Source organism: Rhopilema esculentum, chromosome 16 (assembly GCF_057945365.1).
Source record: "Rhopilema esculentum isolate cy_ngs chromosome 16, ASM5794536v1, whole genome shotgun sequence".
Taxonomy (NCBI): Eukaryota; Metazoa; Cnidaria; class Scyphozoa; order Rhizostomeae; family Rhizostomatidae; genus Rhopilema; species Rhopilema esculentum.
Window position 1 is genome coordinate 10,358,994 of NC_142830.1, and position 21,618 is coordinate 10,380,611.

General features: G+C 35.1%; 3 protein-coding genes across 5 annotated transcripts in view; 1 reads left to right on the forward strand and 2 right to left on the reverse strand.

The window, feature by feature from the left end:
* Positions 1 to 21,618, reverse strand: part of LOC135682338 (aladin) — a 310,265-nt gene that overhangs the window by 262,257 nt on the left and 26,390 nt on the right. The gene's annotated exons all lie outside the window — the stretch shown is intronic.
* Positions 839 to 10,514, forward strand: LOC135682344 (uncharacterized). Of its 3 annotated transcripts, XR_010515686.2 has the most exons (10): positions 839 to 985; positions 3,866 to 4,140; positions 4,566 to 4,611; positions 5,801 to 5,929; positions 6,249 to 6,308; positions 6,487 to 6,602; positions 6,916 to 6,997; positions 7,285 to 7,372; positions 7,800 to 7,899; positions 8,509 to 10,514. XR_010515686.2 is itself a non-coding variant. In XM_065197205.2 (8 exons), the coding sequence occupies exons 1-7, from the start codon at positions 971 to 973 to the stop codon at positions 6,992 to 6,994; spliced, it is 720 nt and encodes a 239-aa protein (XP_065053277.1). In that variant the 5' UTR covers positions 839 to 970; the 3' UTR covers positions 6,995 to 6,997; positions 7,285 to 8,017. The 3 variants fall into 3 exon arrangements, 1 of the variants encoding a protein (XP_065053277.1); XR_010515685.2 differs by having other exon boundaries at positions 7,285 to 7,899; XM_065197205.2 differs by lacking the exon at positions 8,509 to 10,514 and having other exon boundaries at positions 7,285 to 8,017.
* LOC135682334 (uncharacterized) lies at positions 11,492 to 20,308 on the reverse strand. The gene is made up of 2 exons (XM_065197184.2): positions 17,075 to 20,308; positions 11,492 to 13,690 (listed from the first exon to the last, which is right to left on the reverse strand). Exon 1 carries the CDS (start codon positions 20,027 to 20,029, stop codon positions 17,075 to 17,077), a length of 2,955 nt encoding a protein of 984 aa, XP_065053256.1. The 5' UTR covers positions 20,030 to 20,308; the 3' UTR covers positions 11,492 to 13,690.

The window sequence follows — 21,618 nt, forward strand, 5'->3', positions numbered from 1 at the left end:
CTAAGATCAGCCCATGAATCCAGAATCAAGAATGAAGGCAAGGCAATAAAGATCAATGTCGAAATGACGATCGTTTATGGTTACATCATTTGATTTCTTGCTTGTGGAGTTTGAAACGAAATTCTTGAATTGAAGTATTTTCTCCCAAAGCTTAAAGAAAATTGTTTGGATAAGAACAAGTTTAGAGAAAAGTTATTTTACTTTGATTTGATAAATTTGCACGAAATAAGAAGTTTTTCAGTAATATTGCTTTAAATAGATTGCTAACAGAGGTTTTCAGTTCTCTAGGAGTTGATTTTTATTGTCCAAGAAAAGAAGTTCGGAATAGGGGGAGCTCTTTGTACTGTAAGTTCGATATACAAGGGGAATATTTCAAAGTACAAAATCTTTATTTCACAGTAGCAGCGAAGGTTAAAAAGCCAGGATTAACACAGAGGGGTGTTCCATTATACATTCTTTTAATGTATTTTTGCGATCGCAATACTGCCTGAAATTGAGCTAAACGCTTATACATTGCTGGAGAATAAGCGCTAAGCCTTTGAAATTGGATTTTTTTCTCTTCCAGTAGAAACAATGGTGATTAGAGGGCTTAGGAAGCTCAATACTACTCCCCATTTTCGAAGAAGTCATGCATATAAAAAAACTCTGCTTAACTTGGTGAAAAAAATGACGACGAAACTTAACCGCAAGCAATAGAAAGCCGGACACTAATCACAGAAAAAGGGGGATTCTTCGTGTAACATTCTTTTTCTGAAACCTTTGTCAATTCTTTAGTTAGTTAGTCTCACTGCCCCCCTCCCCCCAACCACCCCTAAATGTGCTCATCTTCAACCATGAAAATAGTGAAAATCACTGGCTAGTTTCCAGACTCTTGGTCTACTATTCGCATGGCATTGTGGGCAACGTGCTTCTTCACCTAGGAGTTGTGTTTTTAACTTTGAGGTCGCAGCGTTGTGCCTTTTTTCCGAAAATGGGACGAAGCTATGTAAGTATTCTGTACATTATCATTCGATTCTATGCTTAAGTTATTATTTCCAGTTTTTGAAAATCCTGGTATCCTTGCCAACAAGGCTGAAACTTGCTGTCTACTCTTTGATGTGTTGGGTTTCCAGGTGATATGGTTGTCCAAATGACACTGCAAATGTGGATACAAAAGTGCATTTCACGTCATAAAATATGTAAAATGGTATTATTATTATTGACAAATACTTTGATTATTGAGGCGGGAAAGGACATTATATCGGTCCCGTTTTAGTAGACTGGTATCATTTTTTCCTTTGGCCTAGGCATTGGAAAAGGTCGCCGCCACGCTGTAGCTAACTGATCACCTGAAACACGAATCGCACATCCAATGACTAAAGATAAGGTGCCTAATCTAAACAGGCAGCCAAAATTTAATAATCAGGCATTCAAAAAGAAAAAAACACACCTTCTAGCCAACACAATCTAGGGCCTAAGCACATGTGCTTCAAAGTTTTGCTTTGTTCAGAAAGTTTTTCATGGAAATAATTCAACTATGTTAATTCTTATTTCGCGTCAACGTTGCCCAAGTTTTAGAAAAGCAAATTTTTGTTTGGTATAATAATTTATGTAAGCAATTCATGAACCAATAAGATCCCTTTGAATTTTAACCCTACCACTTTGTACTCTTTGCCACAACAATACTTTGGTGAAAAATTGACAACTACCCTCAGACCATTACATTAAGGACATATTACAGAGGAAAAATAAAAAAATACAGACTCTACCTACTAATGAAAAATATAAATGACTCATTGATGCAGGGGACTTGGTTGACAAGCCAATACTTGCAAGCCCCATCTGAAAACTTTGGTATTTGTGAGAGCAAGCTATTTGGAAGATATGGAAGAAAGAAATATGAAGAAATCAATGGTGTAATTGTAAAGTCAGAAATGAAAACAATTATTGGGCCTACAAGGATTGTTATTGGGTAATTGGGTTCTAGACTACTCTCTATCTACATAATTTAGCTGATAGTGTCAACTGTGGAGAAGTGCATTTTTATGCAGATGACATCACCACATAGGTCACATCAATATCAGATGTTAGTGTGAACAATTTGAATATTTGAAAATGAAATAAACACATTGTGCCAAGAAAATAAGATGACTGTTGATAGTAGAAGGCTGAAGCTACTATAATTAACATAACAAAGTTCACAGGACTCCAGGGCTTTCAAATTCAGAAATTAGCGTGCACAGTGAAAACAAGAATGGGGCAGGCGAATCAAAAATCAAAGGCTTATATCAAACATAGCAGGATGGCCCAAAGCCTTTATAAGAAGCACCATGGATTTTGAAGGTATTCAGATTGGTTTCTGAATAGTGTGTGGCCACAAATCTGCACCTTTCATTTGAGCACCAAAAGGTTTACAGGCTGAAGCAATGACTGAATAATGCAATAAAAATAAAAAATAACCAGATAATGCCTGCATAAAAGCCAGAAGAAACTACTAAAAAAGTCAGAAGAAAAAAGGTTTTTTGTCATCTAGATTTAATTGTTAGAATAACCCTGCAAATCAATAAAATTCCCCTTGATATAGACAAGTTTCCTTCCTCAACTTTACTGTTTGCTTACTCAACTTTCCTCAAGAATGCTTTTTCTTTTACAGACAGTCTGTACTCTTTTTCAAAAGGAATTCTTTTTGCTCTAAATATCTTTGTTGAGCTGACTTTGAAGCTTGCAAATGTCTAAGCTGTAATCGGTTCCCAAAACAGAAGCTATGCTTACTCTCCAGGTATTCAAAAATGTTCTGAATACATTCGCTTTCAAAATTCTTCATTTAGCCACACAGTTATCTCTTGTGACTGACAACAAGGTCAGTCAAAAACAAAGCATATGTATTCAGGATGGTCCCTGAATACATTTTGACTGCTTGCCGATAGCCCCATTGGAAAAAAGGAATTAAGAAGTCTCTATACTTTCCACAAACACAATATCAAATCACTGAAATCACTGGTTTTTAAAGTACATAACTTTATTTGGATTTTGATTTTGAAATATATTAAAAGCACCTGCTCAAAAAGGAGTTGGTATTAACAGATATATATATAACTTAAATATCCCAGCCTGTTGCCCTGGAAATTAGCATGGTTATTTGAACAGAGAAAAATGTTTGCACATTTGATTAAGTAGAGCATACTAAATGGGCACAGAGCAAAGTTTCCAGTTTAGCCTACACTGGAAAAACATCCTGAAACCGAGGCCTTGTCATGAAGAAATCTATTCAATTCAATCTTGTTTGTATTCTACAGAAGAAGAGTTCTATATTAATACTGTAGAGTACCATATTTACACTGGGACAGTGTACTGCTCTACTCAGTGTACTTCCCTGCATGGTAAAGTTTATGACCAGTAATTCCCTATCAAACTATGTAAAAAAGTAAAGAATGCCTCAGGGTCCTAAGGAACATGTAAGACTATGTTCACATTGCTCCTTTGAGCTGTAGCTCTGTTGATCAGTTTCCCAAAAATACTTTTAGTTCAAATTAATCCAAATCAAAATCAAAACTTGTTGCAAAAATGATGGGTGTTCACATTTTTCCTTTAGATAGCAATGCAGCCAGATTTGTGCATCATTTCAGCTTTCGAATTTGGAACAAAGTTGTAGACTTACCTAACAGCTTCTTTAAATTCTTATTTATGGTAGTTTTTGATATTGTCTAGATTTTTTATCATGCTTTATCAAGTTATTTTTTATGCTAAAAGGTTCCTAACTTAATATTTTACCCCTCAGTACTGTAAGCTTGCCTATGAATGACTACCATTGAAATTTGTAGCACTTTCAATTGTTTGGATTGTTTTTTTTATGTTTATTTTTTATTAACTTTTATTCTATTTTCAGAGTCGCTCAAGGTCAAGATCTGGAAGCTATTCACGCTCAAGATCAAGGTCAAGGGGGAAAAGCTACTCAAGATCACTTTCAAGATCAAGGAGCAGATCTAGGTCTCGGTCATATAAAGGAAAGCGAAACAGATCATATTCTAGATCATACTCAAGGTCCAGGTCAAGATCACCACACCGTAGGTCAAGGTCACCATATCGCAGGTCAAGGTCCAGGTCACCTTACAGTCGTAGGAGACATGGTGGAGGAAGGTCTGGTGGCCACTATGGCAGAAGGTAACAATCATTATTTAGGAGGATTGTGTCCACAAATTGATTGAGTTGATACAGTCATGACACATGATTTTCATTATCCAGTCAGTAATTTATACAGTTTCAATTCAATTATTCCACCTCAGATATGATGACTAATTTGATCAATCTCAATTTGATGGAGCCTAAAAGATTTTGAAGAGAAATTTCCCTGTTTGGCAGTGATAATAATGCGACTTGTTTTTCTCTTTTTTGTGCAACTTTAGACTCAATATAATTATCTGTTAAAAGAGATATGTTTTTTATTTGCCAGTTCATATTTCTAACTCCAACAAGTAAGGATTTTGTTTCTGTTTGTCAGAATTTCTTATCATTGTACTTTTATTTTGTTTAAAGTTTTCTTCATTTGAAATTGCAATACAGTTCTAACTCATCTTGCTTTTCTTTAGGAGCAGATCACCAATGTCAAATAGAAAGAGGCATGTAGGAGACAGGGTATGTTTGTATTTACTTAAAAAAAACTCAAATGAATCGCAAAAAAGTTTTTAAAGATGATTCCAAAGTTACACTCTTTTTTTATTAGAACCAGATTAATTTTGCCCAGGCCCAACATTTTTTAAGGTGTTCTTCAATTTTCCTTATTTCAACATTGATTTTTATATACACCTATATACTATCAATCTGTTCTAAGACTTCTAAATTTCAGTTTTGTGTGATATTTTTAGTTAAAAGATTGGTTTGCTGATAAAGAAAATTTTTAAAAACTCTGTCTTTCTCTGCTAATTTTTCATCTTAGGTTGGTCATGTTCTTATGATGTTCTTTTTTAAGCAGATTGTGCTTCAGTGTTCTTGAAAAGTTTGTTCTTATAACAAAGAGTTAATCTAATGGTTAAAGCTAATGAATCTTTCAATTTACCAGTAAGAACCAGTTTACATACATACATATATCAGTCCTTTTTGTGAGCAAAGTTACGTGTGTGTGTGGCACATGTAAACAAATTTGCGTGTGTGATCACACTTGTAAGAAAATTTGAAGTGATAACCTGATAAAATTGGTAAAAGAAACAAGAAAGGTAAAAGCCACTTGAATACGTGAAAGAACTCAATTCAATCAATACATAACAGATTTTGTTGCCCTTAGCAGCCATCTTTCGAAAGTCGTTGTCACTCTCCAAAGTTACAAGAGCAAATAAAAATTGTTTCCAACAGCTACTTGCTCTCAGGGCACAATTAGGTTTTGACAGGAAATCAGTTATTACACTTAACATGCTAATTGTGACTTAGCTAAAAGACAAGATGCTAAGTTGAAAGGAGCATTCAGTCAAAAGCCAAACATCACTTTTTAAAATTGGAAAATTCATATTGTGGTCAAAAGTGCTAATCAAGTAACAAGGGAAAAGGATAAACAATCATGAGACCATGGGAAATTGATGATAACAGAAAACTGCAAAAACACCTGTTTGCGCGTGTGTTGAAAAGCATGCGCAATTTAACTTGCGCGTGTGCAGTTGTATGTGGGTGCAATCGCACGCGCTAAACGAAAAGGACTGATATATATATATATATATTTACTTAAAATTACAACTCACTTGCTTCTGTTCTGAATAATATATGGTTTTCAACTTGTTATAGAATTCTTTTCTTAGGAATTCACCTTTGTTTGTAATTATTTTAAATTTTATAGGATGCACCACCAGAAGGAAAGTGCCTTGGCATCTTTGGTCTAAGCCTTTACACAACCGAAAGAGAAGTTAAAGAAATGTGTGATCGCTATGGGGAGGTTGAATCCTGCCAGATTGTCTATGACCATGCGGTAATAACTACTTTTTAGCTACTTTCTTATGCCTTATGTCTACTCAATATTGTTATAATGGTGTAAGGCCATTTAGGTGTATGAAAATTAGATAGCAATCCAAAGCTTACTTTGAACTTACATTACATTTAAATGGTCTTCAACTTGTATCTCTTCATCAGTACATAAAACATATCAAGTTAAATATTAGACAGATATATATATATATTTATGTAAAGCATTCTGTAAAATGCTGTTGTAGAAGTGTAATTGTTTTTAAGAAATATTCTTTTATGCTTTTCTTTTGTCTCAAGTTTTGTATTTTCATTTTGGTTTGCAGACTGGAAGGTCAAGAGGTTTCTCTTTTGTGTATTTCAAGGATGTTGACTCAGCCGTTGAGGTTGGTATTTATATTTCTTGCTTTAGAGTTTGTACCCTATCTATTTAGGCTGAACGACAATGGTTTTTATGCAGTAAGCATCTCTTTTTATCAAATTAAATCCAACCTAAAGATTTTTGTTTGAAGATCAAAGTTGTCTTTCTGTGTGTTGTTTTCAACATGGTTTCTCTTTCTACAGGCCAAAGAGCGGCTTAATGGGCAAGAGCTTGATGGTAGACGAATTAGAGTGGATTTTTCAATCACCCAGAGACCACACACTCCAACACCTGGAGTTTATATGGGAAGACCTACCTAGTATGTGAAGATTGTCGCATTGAAACCAAAGTCACATTAAATTCTTTGTCATACTTGTGACTATTTTCAGCCTTTGCCAAGGCAACACATGTTTTGCCATAAATGCCAGCATAGTTGTTCAAGTGCTCGATGTATTTCTTGTCTCAGTAGTTAAATCCCTTGATTATATTTTTTGATCTATTGTGCTTTTCCATGCTTATAAAGATTTTTTCCCTTTTTGAACCAATACTGGAAATCATGCTTGTATACATTTTAATGGCTTTGAGCATTTGAGTGTAAATTAAAACAAAAATTGGTTTTTTGTTCCTCGTAGCAGTCGTAAAGAAGATGAAGAAAAGCATAGCAGGTCTTCACACCGCAAAAGGTCCTACTCAAGATCAAGATCACGATAAAATGTAAGCCAATTTTTTACACAATTCTCAAGTAGCTTACAGTATGGGAAGTCTTGGTTGCACAATGACATTTTGACATGGCAAAGGGGAAGAAATGAATCAGAAGTGTCAGAATAAATTTTACAATTCAAGTTGTTGAATATTTTTGTCAACTGCAGCATAAATTCTTACATCTGAGACATTTTTTCTTCTCTCCTTTTTTAATCTGAACTCTAGTTTAAAATACCTAAAGTTGTAGATTATTTATCAATAAAGACCAAAATTTTACCAACTTTCTAATTTCTTTCTAGGCCATCATCCAAGCATTGTGCTATTTGATTGTAGCAGATGTGCAAAGAGTTGTCCTTTTTGCTGAAACTTTGATTGCAATTCTAGATGGTTATTAAGACATTTAACACTTAAGTCTATTGAACTGCCTATCAACACTCAGACTTAACATCCAGTATAAAATTAGTAGTTTCTCATAAATGGGGACTTCAGTGGTGGATGTAGTTTCAGCTGATATAGTGATATTATATCATTGGAAGATTCTGGCAAAGATGCCATCTGAATCTAATCATATCATCCTTATTTCCAGTTTGGTTTGTTTCTAAAACGCATGCTCTGGAAACAAGTTTACACCCACAAAAGTTTGGGAATACACAGACAGTGTGTTACTGAAAACTCAATGTTATAAATAAATCTTTTTAGTTCATTTTTTGACACATTGAGTTCAGCCCTGATAAGTTTCTGTAATTTTAGTGATTGCAAAGGTTGTCTTAATTTTATATATTTCTTGGCTTTTACTAAGTCTGTTATTCTTTAGAGCAACTTATGAATGAAGTTTTCTGAAAACCAAGAAAATCAAGTTGAGAATTGCATCTTCAAGTAGTTTGATGAGGACTTGAAGATTTGCTGTTCACAAAGTAATTACTTCAATTTTAGTCAATTTCTTTGTTACAGCTTGTTTTGTTTTTAAATTTTTTCATTTTGTAGTTTGCATTGTTTGCTAATTAAGAGCGAAATTTTATCAGTTAGTAGTTACTGGAAAGTCTTTCTATGGACATCAGCCTTTTCATGTTTGTTTATTCCCAACATATTCTTTTGGTTCTTATTTTACCACAGAATATTTTTTCTCCTATTTTTCAATCAGGTTAGATTAAAATAAATAGTATGTAAAAACTTTCTTTGAGGTTGAGGCCTAGAGATTTTGAACAATTCCCAAAACCATCAGGTCAATAAATATCATTTATTATTAGAATTTATCATTTGAAATCTACCATATATACCTACTGTCAATTTAATGACATAATAGACAAGGTCTTCCATTTTCCCCCAACAAAACCTTATCAGGATGCTGTTTTGAATTGTTTTTCTTTCCTGTAAAAATTGTTTTATGATAAATTGTGGTCTTCTTTGCAGTTTGTTGAATTCCTTTAGCCCAATGTTTTGGGTTTTTTCCTTTGGAGGAGTAATATGTTATTATGAATTTGAGGTCTGTTTTGTTCTCATGACGTTCTTTATAAATTTCATAGCATGAAGAATGAAGATATTTGAGAAGATATGAAAACATCTAAATGAATAGTGGAGAATCGAAGTTTTGAAGATTAAGCATGAAGACCTTTGAAGGGATGGTCTGCTAGAAAGTGAAGATATAATAATGAAGCCTACTAAAATTTCAAGATTTGTCTGACGATTTCTGAAAGGATTTCGGTGATCAATCCATGAAGCTTTCAATGAAGATTTGCTAGAAGAGTTGTGGGAAGTGAATGAGAATCTGTTTTAAGACTTTTTAAATTGGGATACACCTGTGAAGGGTTTGTTGAAGAATTGAAGATGTCTCATTTGCCAGGAAGATTTTGATATGAGAGGAAGATCCCGATTTTGTAATAACTAAACACTTAATGTTGAAGAAATTAATGTCCGAATCAAATTTGCATTTTGGAGCGGATGACAGAGTGCCATTTTTTGTTATCCCTGTTTAGTTCTTTTTCTAGCCCGAATTGGCGAAACTATTATTTGATTACACGCATATTTTGAAAGAATCTTAAAATCAAACCTCTATAATGTTGCTGTATATTGTTTCATATAATATAATTTATTTACCAATATTTCGGATGGATGTGATTTTCAGAAAGTCTTATTATCAATTTTCGGTATCAAATATAAATGTATTTATTTAACACAACAATTAAATAGCGATAAATAAGTTATACGTGACCCGAAAAGGGCAAGATTCGTCTAGCTTGGTGATAACAAAATGAAACATAACATGAGAAATTAAAGGTTTGAGGAATACACTACAATACATTAAGAATATATAACTTCTAAGTACGCACGAATTTAAAGAAGTATAGGCAAATGCAATGTTATGGTTCGTCACAGAGACAACCATATTTATAATCTTACAACAGTTTAGTTAATATGGCTTTCCACTAACCGTGATCTTTCACTCCAAGCATGGACTTAAAATGCCTTTCAGATTTGCAGTTATTCTCAAAAAAGCCTAAGAAGGTTTTCGGGAAAGTTTTTTTGCGAGGGAAGTTTCTTCTGGTAAGTCAAGTCGATCTCTGAAATTCTCAAGACAAGGAAGAAGTTGTAGGAAGGAAGTAAGACCGTATTTCATTGCATTGCAAAGTATCAGGACGGGGTCCCTTTTATTTGGTACCGAAAAAGGGCGTCTTAGTAAAGATGAAAATTGGGCTAAATGTCAACCGTTTTTCTCTGTATACCTTCACAGAGTCCATACTTATAAGAACAATTCAACGAAAGCTGCAGAATGGAAACAAGAACTTAGACTGTTGCAGAATCTCATGTTGCAAGCAACAAAAAGCGTTCATATTCTAAAATTATGACATAGCTTCGTTGCTATAGTTTATAATGTAAAACTTTCATTTCTGTTTACTTGCTGTCAACGATGATATATGAAAATTAAAAAAATTACCACTGCTTCAAATTCAGAATTCAAACACGAGCTTTGGAAAAACAGACAATCATCTGGGCAAAAATTATCTGGGTCGAATGATTACGATGCTATTCTCTTAGCTCCCTCTATAACAAACCAGGTTTTACCAATTTTTTAAACAAGAATGAATTTCCAGAAAATGATCAATTTGGCAAGAGTATTGGCAAAGATTCAGCAGCTCTGCAGATATTTTTTCAAGCAAAGTAGGTAAATCTCGATTTCCTGCTTATTTTTTATGTGGTGGGAGAATGTGTTGATTTCGTTGTAAAATATTTATCAATAAAAACTTATTAATATTGCAAGGGCTACTTTTTTACAAAAATTGAGCAATATTACAAGCTAACTCTATTTCAACGGGGTGCGATTCACTCTTGCATATAGCGTACGAAATTTTGCCTAAAACAAAAGGACTTCTGGGGATTTTTTACATAAAACAATAGGATTTTCACGAAAGGTATACGACATTTGCCCCTCGTATTTCAAGGCAAACGATTTGCTGCATATTTCCTTGAATTTGGAGAAAGAATTCGTTTAATTTGATCGTAAATAATTTACAAGCCTGTAGGCTTCATCTTTTACAAAAATTGAGCCACACTACAATAATATTTTCGCAACACCGCTTTTCTCGTGTTTGTGGAAGTTCAGAATAAAAAGACTTTCAAAGCAGGAATGGAGAAAACTCTATTTTGCATTCCCTTGGTATGGACTGTGTATCAGTGTTTTATTTTACCCGTAAAATTAACGTTTCCTTTGCATCAGTGATGGCACTTCTCGCGATGGCACCGATGGGCCACCTGTCTTTTTCCAATTGCTTTTACTTTTTTTTCTTTTCAAAAAAATTTAAATTTTTTTTCTTTTCAAAAAATTTTAAATTTTTTTTTCTTTTCAAAATTTTTTTTTTAAGTTTTCGAATTAAATAAAAATGGATCAGAAATGAAATGGAAATAAAGAATTAGAATTAAAAGCGAAGATAATGAAAACAAGATTGAAAACAAGATTGAAAACAAGAAAATACCGTGTGGCACTAATGGGCCACCATACAGCTGCCCTACAAGAAGGTTTTTTGGATTTTTAGTTCCAAACGCATTACAAGGCACAAAATTCATCGCCTATTTCCTCTAATTTGGAGGGAGAATGTGTCGAATTTGAGTCAATAACATTGACTTTTAATAACATTGGCGTTTTTACAAGCCTATAGGCTTGCTTTTTCAAAAGAATTGTGCAACACTAAAACACTTTTGGATTAACAATTTTTTTGAAGGGACAAGATTTACTGCATGTTTCTTGTTATTTGGGTGAAGAGTTTCTTGAATTTGATAATGAAAATGTTTATCAATGATTATGAATATTAGCGCCTGGTTCTCGATATGCTCTGTTTTTTTTAGTTTACAAACTTAACTGTGAATTTATATTGTAACGAAGAATGTTTAATTAAAGTGAATTCTACAACTTCGGTAGATGTGTTTGCTTCGTGCATTCCGTATTTATAACGTATGAGTTAATTTGGTCTTTCGTACAATTTCAAGCTAAGAAAACAAGAAAAGAAGCCGCGGAGAGGTATAAATAATGCTATGCCCAAAATTTAAAGCAACTACATGCTAGTAAACTTTATTTACAAATTCTATTTCAAGACAGTCTATAAACAAAATCACTCAATCCAGGAAATAAATTCTGTATTTGCTTGACACCACGAGCAAGTAGGCTGACACATGAAAATGGCTGCAAGGAGGCATCAATCAAATCCTAGCCGACTGACAACAATGAGGCCAATCAGTAGTAGCCAATATTCGAAATAGCCAATCAGTTTGCTGTCTGCTATCAATGCTTACTTTTAAACAGTGCATGATGGGATACGGGCCTTAACAAAACAAAGGGTGAGAGAGCCTCCTTGTATCATATTAACACAAAAATACAGTGATCATAATCGTATTAACTTAATATTGCCTTCAAAAGAGAATACTATACTCCAGGAGGGGAGAGGAAACCTTCGGAGGTCTATCCGATGATCTTTGGGTATCAGTCTTGAAGATTTGGTAGTGTTGGGAATACACAATGATCTGCATTGTGATTATTTTTGGTGATCGATTGAAGCCCTAAACATGCGCATAAGTACACGAGATAAGCTTCATTTAAGGTTTTTATTTCTAACAGAATTAATTATGTTATTACTTCTTTATACTTCTATTATAAGATGTAACTTGTGATGTCAACAATAGACTGGTTTCTAGTTCCATACAGGTGTTATAAATATGCCTTCATTTGCTCTTGGGACAAGCTCTTGGGTGAAAAATCAATTCGTGTAAAGACCCTTCGTATGAAAAACATTTAGTACCCTATTAGTTAGAATTTTAATATCTGTCGAGCACAAGTAAACAATTTGATGATTTCTGTTGACCACTAGTTCTGATGGAATAAAGAGGGTTAAGGGACAAAATATGCGTAAAGGTTACAGAGCACCGATACAGACTGATTATTACACTGCTGTTAACAATAACGGTAAAAATGTAAGAACTGGCTGGGCTACCACGTCGAAAGAGAATGAAACGACAGTTAAAGAAGAAGGTAAAGAAGAAAACATTCTGGGTGAAAAACAAGGAGGCCAAAGGATCCGCTACGGCAAGTTTTAATAGTACTGTTTCTTTTGAAAACTTAGGCCATCTTGAGATTTGAAAGTAGGCACGATTGAGAAGCGTTCCAAAGATACCGTTGGTAGTCTTAGTTCCGAAGATAGTTTAGATATGGTAGTCTAAAATATGGGTTGGGTTCCTTGAATTTGAAACAGTCTTCACGAGCCGTAGCTTCAAATAAATAAATAATTAGCACCACAGTGTACAAATCATCCATTATACATTTATGTTGTGTAAAAAATTCCCAGGCAATATTAATTTGTCATTTCATTAAAAAACAATGACATATAACTTGGTACAGAGAGCTGATTTGAGTACATGCATCGAAATTCCTACGTGATTATGACAAATCGACTTTTCTGTATGAAAGGCCTCTTATCAGACCTGAGCCCATCTAATGACAATATGCCGTGTAAGTAGCTTTACTTACATAATTCAAATTGATTTCCTAATAAACGTGCAGCGGTCCAGATCTATAAAATGCAAAGTTAATCAGTGGGTATCTGGGCCTCACAAATACAGCCAAACTGCTCCCTGCCTTTACACCTCAATAACGAACATATGACTTATTTTACAAAAATGATACGTCAAGTCTAGTCCATCGCAATGTGTTTACAACAACAACTTCAAAATATAGCATACCTACAGATGTCTTAGAACGGCTTCATCAAAAGCCTAATTCACAAGCTTCAACGGATAAACATCCCACAATCCACTTTGAATTGTTTATGAAAATCTTAAAACTTGATTTGCAGCTCATTTTCGGATATTTCTCATACCACAAACACAAATCTGGGTGGGACATGCGATAAAAAACTTAAGCAAACCTAAGAAAGACAAAAGATACATTACCCAACTTTACAGAGGTAATCTATTTCCCAAAATATGAAACAGTATTTATTTTGATAAAGAATATCCAAAGCGTATTATTCTAAATCGATGGGTGATATATCGATCATACATTTGAAATGTTACGCACTGAGAACCGCCATACCACAAGGAACACGGTGAACCATCTGCAAATTTAGTGTGACCAGTCCGGCGCAGTGGATGCGTTCGTTAACATGGCCACTGAAATGGTTTGCTGTTGGGCATCCATTACTGCGTTTGGATGATCGCATGCTTCTGAAAAAAAGAAAAAAGGAAAGGTTAAAAGAAGTTAGCCCATTCAAGAGATCAATCTTAAACTTGAACAGTTTTTAGGCGCTACAAAATTTGAAAATGGCTTTTAAGGCAGTGGGTTTCATTATAGAAAGAACGGGGAAAATTAGGATAAGACACAAAAAAAGTAAAACAACTAAGCATTGCCTTTTTCTGGTTAGGCAAGAAATTCCCGAAAATGAAGTTATGCAGTATTTTTGTCTTTTTATGTACAAAGCAAATACAAAACTAAATATTTCAAATACCGATACTAAATTATTCACTGCATTAAACATAACATCTCATACATTTTACGGGAGAGGCATTGGATCAAAAGGCAGAATTTGACTGTTGGAGGAATCTTGCGGTGTCATAATTTAGTAGCCTGATAAAAAGGAATGCAAAATCATTTATACTTTATGGACGATGAAAACATGAAAACATCTCTTCACATTATAATTAAAGTGTTTTGAATGCGAATCAAGACTTATTTTAGAGACAAACGCCACAAAACGCCGATTCATGACTAAAACAAGAGCCCACACACTGAATCTTAAACCAATAAACAGCTAAAACAAAAAACCAAACGTGCTTGGAATTGATGGCCAGTTTTTCTGGATAATCATTGGCTAATTCAGCAGAATAACTATAAGATCTACTAACAAATTATCTATCAACATCCCATTAAGCTATGACAGCAAAAATCAAAAGAGAAAATTCCCACATTCGCTGTTGCCAAATGAAAAAAGCGTTCGAGCAGACAACAAACAGTCCAGACAAAGGCCTTGCATTTGTTCTCGACATCTTTAAGCAACAGGCTTATAAGAGCTTATAACAGCGACATTTCTACTTTACAATATAACTGCAAAACAACAGCGCAATATCACTACAAAAACACCCTTAATCAGAGAGAAAGCTGTTCAGAACACATGGTCGGCACTCCATGTCAAGTGACTTCCTTGTGCACAGCTCGGCTTGGCTTCCTACGACAGTGAATCAACAAGAAAAGCATGAACATCGAAAGATGTCCTTATCTTAACTTCCACATGTCGGAGAACCGTATATGCGAGCTTGCATGGGCGTATGTCAAATTTATTGCCATGAGGCAGTCGGAAGATTTTGTCGAGTTGTAGTTGATTGTATTTGAATAAGATATGCAAAAAGTACATAACAAATTACATGCTACATAAAAATGCCACAGTTGCATAGGACCTTTGGAAAAGCGAGGAACTGAATAGCCCTACCTTTACTCATCAATAAACAACGGGGAGAATGATAGCCAGAAAATTTAAATAGTAGTAAAAATACAGATGGAGTGCTACCACTTTAAGGGTCATTTTATTGAGACAAAAGCTTGAAAAAAAGGATTTTTACCATTAGGGGTGTGATCAATAAAAAGCTTCATGGGAAATTGAAATTTTTGCAACTGGCATTATTGGAAATCTTAAAACATTAACCCCCTTGCTAATTTAGTTTTTTATTGCTTGTCTTAACATCTTACAAGCTTCCAAGTAGTCCCGACACTGCTGGCTTTTATAGTTTAGCAACAGAGTCTAATAATACATGATAAATTATACATCAGTTCTCAAAACGATGGGAAATAATAGAAAACAAAATTTGATGTCACAAAAAAATCCTGTCATCCTCTGGCTTTAGTATTTTTGAAACAATATTACTGTACAATACTGCATATAATATTGCAGTACAGTTTTTTTAACAATATTATTACAGTTCAACATTGCATAAAATAGTACAGGACAGTACTGCATACAATATCATAGTAAAGTATTGTATACAATATCACAGTAAAGTGCTGTATACAATAAAGCAGTGCAGTAATTGTACAGTTGCCTGATGACACCCAGAGATTCACTTGCCAAACTAAAACAAGCTTCAGAGTCTGTTTTTCCTTGAAAGTTAGAATTATTGCATGTTTACCAAAGTTATTATAATGTTTTCCAACAATGATAAGCTTACTGACTCTGAAAAATTACAGTTCACTATCAAAACAATACAACAGGAATTGATATCATGAAATGACAAGCTTACTGACTCTGAAAAATTACAGTTCACTATCAAAACAATACAACAGGAATTTGCAAATCTATGAGCCTGATATCATGAAAAGTATTCAAAGAAAGCATGTTCTTGATTTAATTTTTGAAATATATCTCCAGCCACCAAAAAGAGAGTTTCAAAATATGCTTCCAGCTTCATAATTCACAACATACAACTTTAAATATCAGCATTACAAAAGGAGGACAAAAACAAATCAGACGATTGTATTTGCCAACTGGAAAGTATATAAACAAAAGTTAGATAGAATATTCATACCAAAAAGAAACCAGTAGAAAAACCATAAGGGCAGAGTTTTACCCACTGAAATTATTTCTCAAACTTTTAAGATATGACCAAAATAATTTTACAGACTTGCTAACCTCCTAGAACATACAAGAATTTTTAGCTGTGCTTAGTGATTACAAACATCGAGTATAAAGCAAGTACTTTGGAAATAATCAAAAACTATAAATCAGGCCAATGAGCAACTGATATACCTACAATCCTTGAGAAAGCCCCCTGGGAGCCTCATCATTTAGGCAGTTTTAGATTGGGGTTAATTGGGGGGGGGGGGGGTTGAGAGGGGTATTATCCAAATTGCCATACAAACAGCCCATTTAATGATTTTTAATATCATTTCATTTCAGTGTTGGATTTAAGGGGGGTAACTAGGGGCAGTTGCCTATCCCTCAACGAATTGAAGCAAATCTGGCCCCCTTTTTTGGAAATTGTGCGCCCCTTTTGAAGAATGAGAATCAAATGAAAAATGTTCTTGGACTGATAGGTTAATTTGCTTCAAGGATTACCTCAAAGTTATGTTGTTTATTCTAAAAAGGTATCTGAAATTGTTGTATACAGCGTACTCTCGTAGCCAATTTTTGAAAATTTTTCAGCGCCCCCACTACCAACTGCCCCTCCTTCAAATTTGCTCTGGATCCACCCCTGTTTCATTTGCGATTTTACTTAATAGCATTATCCTAAAATATCAAAGCAAAATATAAATAAACACAGAAAATATCGGCTGAAAACATCGACATGTTCAAGGTCTTTGGAAGTCCCTTTGTCAATGAATTGTTTATGTTAGTTTTAATTCTCTATAATGCACTATTGGTTTTTTTCTGTTGTATCTCAATTAAGTGGTGCCCATAGTGGCTTTTTCAAAGCATGCTTATCAGCATGTTAAAATGAAGGCTGATTTTAAGGTTGAGCTTATTCCCAGGAGATTTATACAAAGGGGAGAGGGCAATAAAGGATTTACAGCACATAAATGTAGGTGCTCTTGATATAAAAAAGCAAAATAGTGCAACATACCTAAGCTTTTTTTCTTGGCTTCAGCTCTTGTGATTTTTCCCACAACTCTTCTTCTGATAAATACTCATCATAGCCACTGAAGAAATCCATGATGTTGTCATTTTTTGAAAAGTCGTATTGACACTCTTTCAACCTCCGCACAGAGTCAAGGACATTAAACTGTTGCCATCTTTTAACAAAATTTACTTTGCCATCAGGAAGTTCATTTGGATTTCCTAAATGGATGAAAGTAATGTCCTGGAGTATAAGACCTAAATATGGAATGCAAGGTGGCTTTGCTTCTGACAGTGCCTGGCGATAAGTTTTGAAAGCTGATGCACTATCAATTAACAAATTGAATTCTTGCAATAAATCTGTCAGTGGTTTAGGAAACTCAAGCCTCCTCAAAGGACTGCAATCAAGGGCCGATAATATGGCAAGGTAAGAGCTAAAATTGTTGAGCCGTCGACAATGCTTCATCACTTTCAAAAATTTCTTGTACAGCTTTTCCCTCTCTTGCTGTTTTGCCTCCTTCAAAATGAGAGTTCTGCACCAATATGACATTTTATTGAAGTGCTCAATAAATTCTGCAAGGTTTGGGCTTACAAGTTCATTTTGCTCCTTGCCCCATGCTAAAATCTCTGCAAGACCAATCTTCATGAATAACTCTGAATCCACTAGAGTCATCTGTTGTGCAAGTTCAAGGCTTGGAAAATCTAACAGTGAATATTTGCTTCCAACTTCAAGTGTAATTATGCTTTTTGTTTGTAATTTCTCTTGCAACTTGAGGCAATAATTAACAATTTTGTCCCTCAACAATTTTGCAACTTCGAGTTCTCCTCGGTTTAACAGTCGATGAACTTCTGCCCTTAGTTGGTCAAATAAAGATTTGTCCAGCTCTTCATACATTTCATCAATAATTCTTATCAAAAGTGACAATGCTCCATGTGACGCATATGATTCTCCCTTGTCTCTGAAGCGATTTGCTCTGTACAACAGCTTGCATATTAGGTCAACTGGAGACATAAATGTTCTATATGTTGCAATAAAAGCTTCATAAAATATATTATTTTTCACCTCAGCTTCAGTTGCAAAAACAAGTAAACCATCCACAGTTCCTCCAACAAGCAATGGACCATTTCTGTCATCTTTGGAAATCAAAAATTTCCGTACATCAGTACAATCCAGAGCAGGTACATTATCTTCTTCATAGGTAGCTGTTGACTCCCTTCGTCTCAGTTCCCTGTGGCTACCCCTTGAGTCTGCTTTGAAGCTACGTGTTGACAACCTATCACTTCGCAACTTGGGTGAGGTGCTATGACCATGATTTATGGTTTTACGTCTGTATGTTCCCTTTTTGGGTGGTAGTTTAGGAGGCTCCTCATTATTGCCAAGAGCCTTGATGAACTGCTCTCCATTAATATTATATGCACTTGGTACAGGGCAGTTGACATTATCATAGTATGAAGCAGGTCGGTCCCCTTTTGAAGGCTTACCATACTTGTCAATGTCAAAGTACTTCAGATAGTTGCTCATTGACTTTTTGTTTCTCTGTTTAGGAGGAACTGGTGGCAGTGAGTCTCTTGCAGGTTTATCAGTACCAAAAATGTCTTCTTCATCATTATCAGTTGGAAACAAAGACAAGTGGCTTCCATAGAGCACTTCGTACCTTTCAGAGCACTTTTGTATTTGAGCATAGAATTCATCTCTCATGCCAACTTGATCCAAGTCAATTTGCTCAGCAATCGAGTCAGTGGAATCTCTTGAAGCTTCAGAAAGGTATGACCTCCGAAGAAGGTATTTCCTTCTTGGACTTATTGCCGTTGAATCTTCCACTGAACTAAAAGATGATTTACTGCTGTTCAAACTTGATACAGAAGTTGAAAAAGAACTATATTGCTTATTTACATCCAAGAACTGACCACTGTGGTTACTGCCAGAACGGAAGTCTGAGCTTGGCCTTGGTCTCAAATGAACTGGTGAAAATGGTGTTTCAAGAGTCACAGGGTTACTTGATGTCTTTCTTATATGACTTTGCCCTGGGAAAGGCTGATTGCCATAGTAAGAGCGATCTTCTTTTCGTGGTAGGGGTGGTTTAGCTGGGGCTACATCATCTGTTCTGTTCTCTGCAGTTAAACTCACATTGCTCATCTCACTTGCAAAACCTGAGTCTCGTTCAGTGCTCCTTTGTGACGCTGGTCTGTCAGATAGTGACGCACTACCGTTGACAGCGAATTGGCTCGAACTACTCGAAGTTTTACGTGACTTTCTACCCGGTGTCCCTTCATCTTGCGAGTCTAGCAAATCATCGAGTGAGTTGGAGCTAGAATGTGTGGAATTTGACCGACAATAGGATTTCAATTCCTCGTTCACTTGCAGTTTCTGTAATCGCGGTAGGATCGCTTCACATAAGTTATTCAATGACTGTAATACCGAGTCTACGGCTCGGAAAGCATCGTTTTTATCCGGGAGAAAATTCGAACTTGAATCAAACAAAACATCATCTGAAAGTCGAATGAGATTCGTGACGTTTCGATGTAGAGTCTCGCGAGTTGGCTCTAAATCGTCAAAACTTTCATTTACCAATTTCGAGTAGTGCAAACAAGCATTGAAAATGGTTTCTATACTAACAATGCTCTCGAGTACTACAGTTGCTGTGCCCGGCAGTTTCTCGGGAAATTTCTTGTCAAATATCACCTTGTAGTATTGTAAGGCACTTTTAATATCCTTCTGATAACGCAGCAACTTCTCTTCGTCAGTTTCGGTGCTTTGCTTGGCAGTTGGAGTCTTGCTGTTTACGGGTGAAGCGACATGTTTATCCTCCTGTGTTACGATCGTTTTCGGCCGTGACAAAGTAGATTTTTTTATCTTTTTAAGCAACCCTTGCATCCTATGGATGTGAGGGTCTTTAAGAGTTTTGATAAAAATGGACTTATCTGCATTATTCTTAGTGCTGCCGTCGAAAGTGGTCGCCATTTGATGGTATTTCGAGCGAGCTTAGGCCATGATATAATGATTGGTCGTCCGTGTCAACCGATTTCCTAATTCGCAATAGGTGCGCACTTAAAGCCAAGAAATATCCACAACTGCGAGTTATCCACAACACATTTCTGCAAATTATTTCACAGTATCAAGGAAATCTGTGCCGCGATTTTCTCTCCTGGTTCCTCACACAACCATGTGCAGTGATGTCTTCATTCAACCTTCCTTCCTTCAAAGTGCAGATTGTGACGTGAAGCAGTACTGGATTAAAACCCAAAATAATCCGGATTCACACCAGACGACCGACATAGCAACTGATTTCCTTTTGATAAAATGCCTTTCCTCAAGTTACTCTTGTGTTCTTATCTCGGAAATAACCGAAGGGAGCTGTCTTTTTTATGAGTTAAAGACGGGGGAAAACATCAATTATTTTAACCTTCACAAAAGTCTTAAATTGTTAGTTTTAAGTTTGTCAACACTAAAATTTTCCTTGACAGGAAAACCTAGCTTGGTAAAAATAACATATACGATTGTTTTACCAACAACCCAGATAGATAAATTGATCAGGCTGAGAATTGCCCAAAAGCTAAGAACAACTCAACAAAACTAAAGAAATAAAATACCAGGAAAAATTGAAAGGACAGACGAATAGCAACAGAATAACAGAACGCGAAAAGCATAATAGCATCGAAAAACAACGAACAATGGTAAGTGTTTTTTTCAATTTGGCAAAAAGTGTCTTTGTATTCAACAAATTTATAGACACGATTTGAGTGACAAAGCAAGTACTTGCCATATAAAACCCAAGTTCCATCATATTAACAAAGGATTTAATATTCCATGCTTTTTTCCCTGATTCCAAAAGCAGTTTCTGATCGTAGGCTATGTAGGTTTGAAATTAGGAGCCCCAAAGGATGGACAAATTCCACTAGTGATATGATTGAAATATTCAATATAATATAAATTTTCATCCCGTGGTGCTCTTTTCATGAAATTTTGTACACTTGTGACGAAAGAAGTTGCCCAAATCTTGACGCAAAAATTTTTTGGATTGGGGCACATAAGGAAGACTTATTCCACTTAATGCGTTATATTTAACTGTACCAAAAGCACCCAGCCCATGGGATTCATCGGCATTGGAAATCACAAGAGTGGGGAATTTTGTTTAAGTAAGACATGTCAGAGCAGAAAAATATTGAGTTATTTCCTTTAGAGCCATCAAGGATGCCGTTATTCTAATAAAAAATAACAGATAAGAAACGATCGTATGATTCGCCGTTTTTATCAAAAATCGTATTCCTTCGTTTGAATACCAAAGTGAGCTTTTCAAAGAATTTAAAACAATAATAACATGAATTGGGAACAAATTGCCAAAAGAATTAGCTCTTCTGGAGCTTCAGAGGATGCGTTATTCCAATTTTTCTTTTTAAAATATTTACATGAAATTAGGAATTTTAAATCAGACAAGGCTCGGGCTTTAATCGTTTGACATTACTAAACTAATGTAAAAGGCTATAACTTGCTCATAAAATCAAAATTTTGCTAAAAAGAAGCTCCAAAGAAGTAAATATTCCGTTGAAATC